The 11,249-nt window shown below is 37.7% G+C and overlaps 1 protein-coding gene across 1 annotated transcript in view; it reads left to right on the top strand.

The window, feature by feature from the left end:
- Positions 1-3,166: 3,166 nt before the first annotated feature.
- The window catches only part of adgrv1 (adhesion G protein-coupled receptor V1), a gene marked incomplete at its 5' end in the record, with an annotated part of 162,086 nt that continues 154,003 nt past the window's right edge, over positions 3,167-11,249 (top strand). The window contains 2 exons of the mRNA XM_079814345.1: positions 3,167-3,352; positions 6,715-6,864. Coding sequence (XP_079670471.1) covers positions 3,167-3,352; positions 6,715-6,864 — 336 coding nt within the window. The remainder of the gene's footprint in view (positions 3,353-6,714; positions 6,865-11,249) is intronic.

Genomic DNA, 11,249 nt, shown 5'->3' with positions numbered 1-11,249 from the left:
AGAAACCTGTGTGTGCCCAGAAAACCGGACTGAACTGAGCTCTCTTTCGCGTCATCATGCTTTTTCAGAGTCATCCATATGCTCTTCTCTTTCTCCCAGACGTTTACATTTTTTAACATTTTATGAGACATGCATCAAGTGTATGCCAACTAAACTAATCTTTAATCTTTTCAGAAAACTGAAACATAGTTTCTAAGTATGGCTATGGGTTCACACACTGCGCCGTGGAAACAGTCTTCTTCCATTTTGCTATAAACTGATCAGTGTTCAAAAAATAGCCTACTGGGAAATCATTGAATTTCACGTTATCCTACAAGAGTGATTCCTGATAGGCTTTCTGCAAAAACCCAAACCTTTTAAAGAAGAAAAAATAATTCACAGACTTTCACCGACAGCTGCTACAGAAACGACTTTCGCCTTTGAGGAACTTGATAGAAATGTAGCGGAGTAAAAAGTAAGAAATTTGTCTGTTAAATCAATGTAATCCACCTCTGGGTATTAGAATAAACATGGTTACTTACATTTTTGTGTCGTTGCTGACGATCCATATCATAAAAGTTTGGTTGCAAAGCCTACGGCGAAATTGTAGTGAAATGTACCTCATACAAATAAATAATACACTGCAGAGACTTTCACATACAGTGGGGCAAAAAAGTATTTAGTCAGCCACCAATTGTGCAAGTTCTCCCACTTAAAAAGATGAGAGAGGCCTGTAATTTTCATCATAGGTACACTTCAACTATGAGAGACAGAATGAGAAAAAAAATCCAGAAAATCACATTGTCTGATTTTTAAATAATTTATTAGCAAATTATGGTGGAAAATAAGTATTTGGTCACCTACAAAAAAGCAAGATTTATGGCTCTCACAGACCTGTAACTTCTTTAAGAGGCTCCTCGGTCTTCCACTTGTTACCTGTATTAATGGCACCTGTTTGAACTCGTTATCAGTATAAAAGACACCTGTCCACAACCTCAAACAGTCAGACTCCAAACTCCACTATGACCAAGACCAAAGGGCACCAGAAACAAAATTGTAGACCTGCACCAGGCTGGGAAGACTGAATCTGCAATAGGTAAGCAGCTTGGTGTGAAGAAATCAACTGTGGGAGCAATTATTAGAAAAATGGAAGACATACAAGACCACTGATAATCTCCCTCGATCTGGGGCTCTACGCAAGATCTCACCCCGTGGGGTCAAAATGATCACAAGAACGGTGAGCAAAAATCCCAGAACCACACGGGGGGACCTAGTGAATGACCTGCTGAGAGCTGGGACCAAAGTAACAAAGGAGACCATCAGTAACACTACGCCGCCAGGGACTCAAATCCTGCAGTGCCAGACGTGTCCCTCTGCTTAAGCCAGTACATGTCCGGGCCCGTCTGAAGTTTGCTAGAGAGCATTTGGATGATCCAGAAGAGGATTTGGAGAAAGTCATATGGTCAGATGAAACCAAAATAGAACTTTTGGTAAAAACTCAACTTGTCGTGTTTGGAGGAGAAAGAATGCTGAGTTGCATCCAAAGAACACCATACCTACTGTGAAGCATGGGGTCGGAAACTGCAAATTTAAAAAATTTTAACGACTGATCCGTGTAAAGGAAGGAATGAATGGGGCCATGTATCGTGAGATTTTAAGTAAAAACCTCCTTCCATCAGCAAGGGCATTGAAGATGAAACATGGCTGGGTCTTTCAGCATGATAATGAACCCAAACCGCGCGGGGCAACGAAGGAGTGGCTTCGTAAGAAGCATTTCAAGGTCCTGGAGTGGCCTAGCCAGTCTCCAGATCTCAAACCCATAGAAAATCTTTGGAGGGAGTTGAAAATCTGTGTTGCCCAGCGACAGCCCCAAAACATCACTGCTCTAGAGGAGATCTGCATGGAGGAATGGGCCAAACTACCTGCAACAGTGTGTCAAAACCTTGTGGAGACTTTTGAACTCTGTCATTGCCAACAAAGGGTATATAATAAAGTATTATGAAGAACTTTTGTTATTGACCAAATACTTATTTTCCACCATAATTTGCAAATAAATTCTTTAAAAATCAGACAATGTGATTTTCAGGATTTTTTTCCCCTCATTCTGTCTCTCATAGTTGAAGTGTACCTATGATGAAAATGACAGGCCTCTCTTTTTAAGTGGGAGAACTTGCACAATTGGTGGCTGACTAAATACTTTTTTGCCCCACTGTAGTTGAAAAAAAAAAAAAAACACTTTCCTAGCATTAGGATAATTTGGAATGTAATGTTATTGATCCTGTGTCGATCTGTTCTCGTTCTGATTCTTGTTCTCTTACTATTCACTAATGCAGCAGTGGGCAACGCCAAAGACGTGGTGATGTAGACATAGGCGTTGATCTTCTTCTGCAAAGGCGGCCTTTTTGCTGCAGTATTATACATCATAATTCCACACTTTTTAGATCCTGTCGTTTTCTGGCCTTGGTTTCAATAAAAGCTTTTTTTGCAATAACAAGGAAGTTTTGACACTTACGGGATATTTTTTATAGTACTAACTACCTCTTAACTGTCAAAAGATCAAGGACAATTAATTCTGAATTCTCAGTTTATGACCCATTTCAAGTGTTTTGTCAGGTGCTTCAAATAGAAACTTTTAGGGGTTCCCATAATGGGATTTTTTATGGATTAAGATTTACTTTTAATTAAGTAAGGTTTTAATAATTTTTTTATTTTAATAGTATTAATTAAACATCTTGTTAACAAACTTTATCAGTACACAACATTTCTACTTTATATATATACAGTTATTGCAGCGCACTCTTTTGGCATAAAGAGTTCTTTAAAAATCAGGCAGGAACCCTAGGGTTCTATATAGAAGGCCAGTGATCCTTTTTTCAAAGAGTGATGTTAGCCCATGCTGCTCTGTCACATTTGTGCAATTCTCTAATTGTCAATACACCCTTTAGGGTATATATTTTAGATGCTATTATGGTGTACACTTGATTTGAAAGTGTGAAATCTTTGTGCAAGTACCAAAACAGTAACCATTCGTTAATGCACCACCCTGTCAGATCTACTGTGAGTGAAAGATGGACAGTATCAGAAGCTTGTAATTGTAAATTTAATCGGCTTAATTCATATTTATGCAGAGTGAAATATTCCCCGTCCAGATGAATGGCCACTGAATATGTTCTTTCTCTCTTCAGGAATGCCAGCTGTTCTCGCTCTAGCTGGCCTGGTTCTGATGCTGCTCACCACAAGCGTTAGGTCCGAGTCGGCAGAGCTGAGGTTCCAGGGCCAGACTCAGTTTGTTGTGAACGAGAGCAGCAGGGCCATAGTGCGTCTTGTGGTGGAACGAGTTGGAGATCCAGTTAATGTCACAGCTCTGATTCTGGTAAGTTTATAAGAGCAATCTGCATGAGTGGTTAATCCTTGTTACTATCAGTTTGTGTGTCTGCCAGTTGGTTTGGGTTTGTGTAGCGAACCTGTTTTTATCAAAATAAATGTCAAATTTGATCAAATTAAACTATTATGCTGCTCAAAATGTTCCTATTTTGGTGCTATTTCGGGCTTTAAAATAATATTTGGTTACACTTTTATTTTGCAGTGTCTTTGTTACACATGTTACATGTACTTACTATAGTAATAACAGTACATTATGCTTAATTACATGCAACTAACCCTAAACCAAACCCAATTCCTAACCCTAAGGACATTTATATTAATCTGTACTTAAAGTGCACCTATTATGCTATTTTAAAGGCTCCTAATTAGGGCTGCCACTAACGACTTTTTTTATATTGATTAATCTATCGACTAATTTGTTGATTAATCGATTAATCTAACAACTAATTTATCACAATAATTTTTTAACAATTTTACTTAAAAACATTTAATTTAACTTGCAATGTTGGCCTTCAGTAGTGTACTATAAAAGAAGTATTAAACAAGCCCTTGACAAAATGTAAAACTAAAAGAGTAAAAATGTAAAAAGGTACAAATTTGTGAACCAACATAACAGAAAAAAGATAATTTCAGCAAATACTTTTTATATAGAATAGTGTTGTCACAATACCAAAATTATGACTTTGGTACAATACCAGACTAAAATACCTCAAAACCGATACTGAATCGATACCATGGCAAAAAACTGTAAAAGTAATTGATTAATATGACAGAACTTACTATTCACTGTTTTATCAAACCCCTAAAAACTCACTTGGCTGGCATGTTCCTGCTTCACACAGAATATTAACGTTAGGTCCGGCCCTTTAAGAGCTGCACGGACCAAATTCATTTTAACACTTGATTTCTCATTCAACTCTGTATTCCAGGTTCACTAAAGACATATCCGACTGCGTTTACCCGAATATTCGCCAGGACGAGCATTTTTACATATTTTTTACCATTCAAACACAATAATATGTGAAACTGACGTCGCAATCTGTCTGAGTGAAAGGCGTGTGCGCGGCTGCGGTCTGTGCCGCACTGTGCCGCACTTTTCTGTTTTCCTGAGCTGCGCGTATATATTTGACTGTTCTGCTTCCATTTTTTAGTGAATGGTGGAAGCAGAGCTCACACACACACATTCTCACCCCTGCTGTCACACATCGACGCAAATTAAGAAATACTGCTCTTATTAAAGCGCTGTCATTTTTAAAGTACCGGTAATGCAATTTCATATCGTACCCAACTTACCCAGTCGACTAAAAATATTGACGTCGACGACTAATTAACAGTGTCGATGCAGTCGATTGTATCGACCAATCGTGACAGGCCTACTCCTAATTTTGTTTAGGTCTCCTACAACAGGTTTACATGTATCAAAGGTCAAAAAACAGTTACATTTTCTCATAATATACATTGCACATTATCACATTTTTCAAACAACTCAACGGATGAATCAGTCTCTCTAAATCCCCCCTTTCCGCGAGCTACTCTGCTCTGATTGACCAGTTGGACCAGTCTTTTGTCATCTATCGCGAACAGTGCATATTTCTGAAGCTAAAGGCCATTACTATAACTCAACTTCAGCTTCATGCGGAGGCTTCCTAAAGCTCAGCGATTGTACACACTGTAAAGACAGTAACGATGTCGTTGATTTTACCATATCAATGCGAGCACGAGTCTGATGATGAAACATCAGACTGATGAAACATAGTTTATTCAACCCGAACTTCGATCGCAAAGGCGACCTGAGCAGGGCGCTTCTCAGTGATACGCTACTCCTTTTGAGGTACATTATGAGATGTTGGAACTGTAATTCCTCTACCAGTATTAACAAGTGAATGTCCATCAACAAACTGATGTGTATATTTCTAATTTATTGCGGGGCACAACTGTATCAATTACGGTGCATATGCTAGCCAAGCATGATGTAACATTAAAATTTGCAAAACATATCTTGCTCCATCCTTTATCTTTACTCAAAGTAGTAAGAACGACAGGCAATCTGCATTTATAGACACAGTTTTAGGTAATACTGCAGCCCACAGCTGCTTAGCAGAAGTATTTCAGTAAAACCGTAATAATGTGAGTTAGCCGGAAACTTACACAATGTAAGCATTTTGCAAATCCCGAATTGAACTCAGAGATTTGATTAAAATGACTTTTGAGGGTCAAGTTGTTCGGGGGCAGATAACTTGCAACATTGACATTGGACATTATGCAAATGTCTTTTCTGGTGACATAGAACCGTAACAAAGTTGGATTCGAAATACAAACAACTCGTATAGGCGGTTCAGAGTCGATTCTTTCTTTTGGGAGACAATACATTTATTTATTGTGCATTTTCGACATTCACAACCAGCTATATTACACACGGCAAGAAAGGGAATATTCGAAAAACCATAATAGGGGCACTTTAAATGTATAATGTATACACAGTAACAAGGAGACCTTGTTACAGTGCCTTTCTTTGTGCCTTTTAATAAATGTCACAATGTAACAAACAAGCAAATAATTATTATTTACAAATAAATGATAAAAATAAATAAGATATTGTATAATTATTGATTATACAGGGGCAAATGCCAAACCGTAAAAGGGTTGAACAGAAAAAATTATAAAACATTTATCAGAAAATGCATAAAGCAATACAAATTTTATTTTAGATTTCATTTTGATTGAATTGTATTATTTCTTTGTATTATTTTAACATGTATTAGTTTTATTATGAAAACAAAAATTTGACAGTGAAAAAAAAAAAGAGTCCTTTGAGCTAACAGTGCTTTTGTACTGCCTGATGTGTTAATGCCTTAACAGCTGGTTGGGGCACAACACCAAACATCTGTCTGGTAAATCATAGCCGATGCACATATGGCCATAATTAGCATAGAAACACAAATATGCCTACTGTCAAAACAGCCAGTGCCTGTTTAGCACGCATGGTAAGTGGGCAAGTGTTGCCGGTTCATTGAATGGCTTCCATAAATTCACAGCAGAAGGAAGGATCTAAGAGCCCGTTTTGTAGCGGCTTACAGTGGGTGGCATCAAAGCATGTGCTAGAGGTGGCAGTTGTCAACCAGATGGTGCGGGTTGAGTTTAAGAGAGGTCAGGGATTTCCCGTCACAAACTTTGAGGTGTTTTATAAAGAACCGTTTTCTTCCAATGCAAGACTTTGTTCAGCACGTTCCGAAAAAAAAATAATACAATAAAGAACATCTATGCTTTAAAAGAATTGTTCCCAAAACTAAAACAATTGATGACTGTTCTGCATCTTCTTATTTTTCCAATCATTATCTTGTGTTTGTCCAGCTTCAGGGAGAGGACACTGGTGACTTTGAGGCCACAACTGCAGCTGCTTTTCTCCTGTCCTCTGAAAGCAGTAAAACTATCTTCATCGCTGTGAGGGATGATGATATACCTGAGGCTGATGAGACCTTTGTGTTCAACCTCCGCCTGCAGGTAATGCTTGAACCAGGAAACACTGACTCTCTGGAGGTAGAGCCCAGTGGTTAAAGATCTGTGCATGCAATTATAAGGGTGTAGGTCAAAAATTGAGTAAAAGCCGGCGGATAGTGTCTATGAGCAAGACACTTCATTTCAGGTTATTCAAGGGGGTCTCATTTTCTAGTAAAAAATAAAATAAATATAAAAATAATATAATATAAATAAAACATCATTAAATCTTTATATCTAAGCATCCATAAAACTAGACAAATTTACACAAGCAGCAACATTGTGTTAGATAATAAGGCTCTTTTTCAGAGAAAATATATATTTAGCAATATTATGTTTTATTTTTGTTACCCCATTATCAAATTGTTAGGGTTATGTTTAGTTGTTATTTTGTTTTGTTTTGTTTTTTTGTTCTCTTTTCTTTTTCTTTTTAATTTTGTTTGTCATTTTTAAATATTTTAAATATTTTATATTTAGCTTTAATTTATTCTATTTCAGTTTAGTTGTAGTAATTTTAGTACTTTTTCAAATTTTTCAAATTTTATTTAAATCCACACTTTATTGTGGTTGCGTTTTTTATGTGTACGTTTTTCATATAATTATATTTATTTTATTTTAGCTTTATTTCAATTCATGAAAATAATTTGTAGTAATTATATTAGTTTTACTTGATAGTAACTACGTGGTTTAATGAGATTAATGTTTAAAAAAATGAAACATTTACCAGTGCAGATAAAAAATAAACAAATAAGTAAACTTAGAAAAGTATATTCTCAAAAAGAAACTTTTAGCTGTGTGGCTTAAAGGTGCTTCAGGTGCAAGCATCGGCTGAGTGAGTGTTAACTTTTAATGCACACATTTTTGCTGTTATTTCATCACCTCGAATGAATGAGTTTTAAGAGTTATCCATCTCAATAGTGGGAATCCCAGAGTGGTTAAAATTATTGATTGAGTGGACAGCACTGAAAGCTTGTCAACTCTTCAATCAAAGCCCAATGGCCCATAAGCCCTTACATGTTCTATGTTGGGTTCTACTAACTTGCTATAAGGGTTAGGTAATGGCACTGCAGCAGCAACCCTACGATAGAAGTCACCTTCAAGCGAAATAACCAACTGTGACAGCCACAACTGTCAGTGCTGTTAATTTAAGAGCCATTATGCAAACCTAATCTCTATAACAAAAGCACAGGCCTGGAAATAAGCTTTCTATAACATGCAAAGGAGGAGAGAGCTTAAAGGGGTGGTAAAACACGATTTCACTTTTCTAACTTTAGCTAGTGTGTAATGTTGCTGTTTGAGCATAAACAACATCTGCAAAGTTACAACGTTCAAAGTTTAAAGCAAAGGGAGATATTTGCTTTTAAAGAAATCAATTTCTAAGGACTACAGCAAACGGCTGGTAGGGACTACAGACATTCCTCCAGGGTCTCTGACATCACCAGCCCCAATATTTACATAAACCCCTCCTCCGAGAATATTAAATAAGGGGGGGCGAGGCCATTTTGTATTGCTGTGGGGAAGAGTTGTTGTGATATAGTTAGTAGGCTGGAGTGTTGTAGCCACAATGCCGACGAAACGCTGTTATTTTCATCCGGATTGCACGTCCACTTTGTTCAGCCTTCCTAGGGACGGGGGTGCGTTGCAGTGCGTTTAACATACAACAAGTTATATTCATGTGTGTATGAGACAGAGGGGAACAGGTCGCATTTGCAGATATGCTGCCCATCATAAATCAAAGCACGAGACAGACAGGGGTCGGAGGAGAAGACCGGAAAATGTGACATAATGGACAATATTCGTCTGTATTTGCAATACACGAGCCGCGGTTCAGCTGCGCGAGACAAACGCTCCTAGTGTGTGAATAAACAACGAGCGTGCGCGGCTCCCGCTGCACATTTCACGGAGGAAAGCTTCCACAATCTTTGCGAGTTCAATGCAGGATTCGCAAAACAGCTTGTCCTGAAAGATGGATTTAAAAACAGAAGCTGTTTACGGGCCACAACCTGTAAGTATGATTTATTTCCTGTAATAGTTTGTATTGTTAATTGTACGTTGTAGCAAGGAAGTAAACAGATGACAACGCTGTTTGGCTCTGCAAACCAGTTTGTTAAATGCTCATTCATACTTAACGTTATCCGACAAACACCTAACTTTACAAACTTTTTTTTAAATCTCAACAGCGAACTTGGCATTAGTGTAAATTATTCTTTGATTTGAGCTTTTATGTATTGTTTATCTAAATGCTTGTTTATCTACAGTTTATCTACCCACAAACACAATCAAGCCTTCGAAAGAATGTGTTTTACCACCCCTTTAATTTATGCACTATTAGTAGCACTAAATGGAACTGCAAAAATAACACGTGTTTTCAAAAGGTGTTCTGCAGGTTTTATCCTATTAGTTGATCCAGAAGATGACTCTGGGTCTCATTTACTAATAATTGTGTGCAATTATTATTTATATTTATATGCATAGGAGAACTTCTCTCACACACACACACACACACACACACACACACAGATCTGCCTAATTCACAACATGTGCGCGCACACATGAATTTGTTCTTAACCTCGTTCTAATGTTAATGAGCGACCACATTCCCAATGCTAGTAATTTGCATAAAACATGCCTAAACTACCATAAAAGGGCTTTCCATACAACTTTTCCTTTACACTCTCAGCTTTCTAAAGACGATCCTTGAGAAATGTCATGTGTGTTATCCTCCACCTTTATTATGTTTTTTTTGTAACTTGTAAGCTATTTTCCATGAGTACTAGACTTCTGATTCATTAGCCGCTATAGCTAAATAACTAGAAGAATAGAAAAGTGCAGTAAATGGTAAAATGTGTTTATTATTATGATAATTTAAAATTATATAATGACAAATACCAATTTGAAATGTCAAGCAGCAGTCTGTTTTTGTACAGCTAAAGTAACTGGAAGTGTCTGACACTGGAAGCCTCACACATTCAACTTGCTCAACAAATGGCTACAACTGTTAAAAATAAGGTGGATATACAGACCCAGATTATACAGACCTCTCATTAGCCAGCTGAATATACTACAAATTTGTATGCAGATTTCATCCACAAATTTGTGTGTACACGTGGTCAGTGAATGAGAAACACTGTTTAGAAATTCTGAAAAATCAACAAATGGCTTACTTTTAGTCATCTCATTAAACAGTAAACTGAGATGGAGGTATGTTTACATGAAAACATCACATACATTGCCTTTATGTGTTGTCTAAGTCTGTGTTTTTCATAGCAGGGCCTCTCTTTACTGTGGTGTCCCAGTCTTTTGACAGTGAGTGATTAATGACAACGGGTCACGGCTCCACTGTCTACTTGTCCGCTGTTTAACAAATGAACCTTAGGCTGGCAGAATGGGGCAACTTAAGGGTGACAAAAGACCACTGGCATGAAATGAAACTCAAGCTGAAGGCACTAAAAGGAAACCGAGACAGCCCTTAAAGAGTAATTTACATGAAACATATGCTAATTATTTATTAACTAAACATAACAATAAGAAAAACTGTTTTATTCTATACTTCCCGCACTCCATTATCTCACTTATCATTTTTGATGAAAATGTTTGCAAGCACAAATGTCTGTTAACTGATCTCTGTAGAAGTATTTGCACACTGCAGTGGGAGAAGGAGGGAGAGCGTTTTGCGTTTTGGTACAGAGCTGGACCTCAGTCATGGCTAGCAGGGAATTGTCTGAGCGTGTATATTTCATGTCCGTGCTGCCACTGCAACAAGAGCTCTGTCGCTGAAAGAAATCTCTGTTACAGCTGGGAAATGCTCATTTTAATGGGGTGTTCAAAAGAGGGTCTATATGGCGTTTATGTTCTTACGTGGTCATGCTTTTTTGTACTCTGTATCACTCATGCACACTTAAAAATATGCATACAATATGTTTAATCTGAAATTCAACATTTCGGCCTATACAGCTGCAGATTTTTCTTTTTTTTTCTGCATGAATTGGTTATAGTATTTGGTTTGATTTTCACAGCAACAGACAAACTGTCACTATACATCGATCAGACATAACATAATGACCACCTTCCTAATATTGTGTTGGTCCCCCTTTTGCTGCCAAAACAGCCCTGACCTATCGAGGCATGGACTCCACTAGACCCCTGAAGATGTGCTGTGGTTTCTGGCACCAAGATGTTAACAGCAGATTCTTTAAGTCCTGTAAGTTGCGAGGTGGGGCCTCCATGGATCAGACTTGTTTGTTCAGCACACCCCACAGATGCTCGATTGGATTGAGATCTGGGGAATATGAAGGCCAAGTCAACTCAAACTCGTTGTTGTGCTCCTCAAACCATTCCTGAACCATTTTTGCTTTGTGGCAGGGTGCATTATCCTGCTGAAAGAGGCCACA

Source organism: Gobio gobio (genome assembly GCF_949357685.1).
Source record: "Gobio gobio genome assembly, chromosome: 4".
Classification (NCBI taxonomy): Eukaryota; Metazoa; Chordata; class Actinopteri; order Cypriniformes; family Gobionidae; genus Gobio; species Gobio gobio.
The sequence above is the reverse complement of the archived record's forward strand: the minus strand, read 5'-3'. Positions and strand labels throughout refer to the sequence as shown.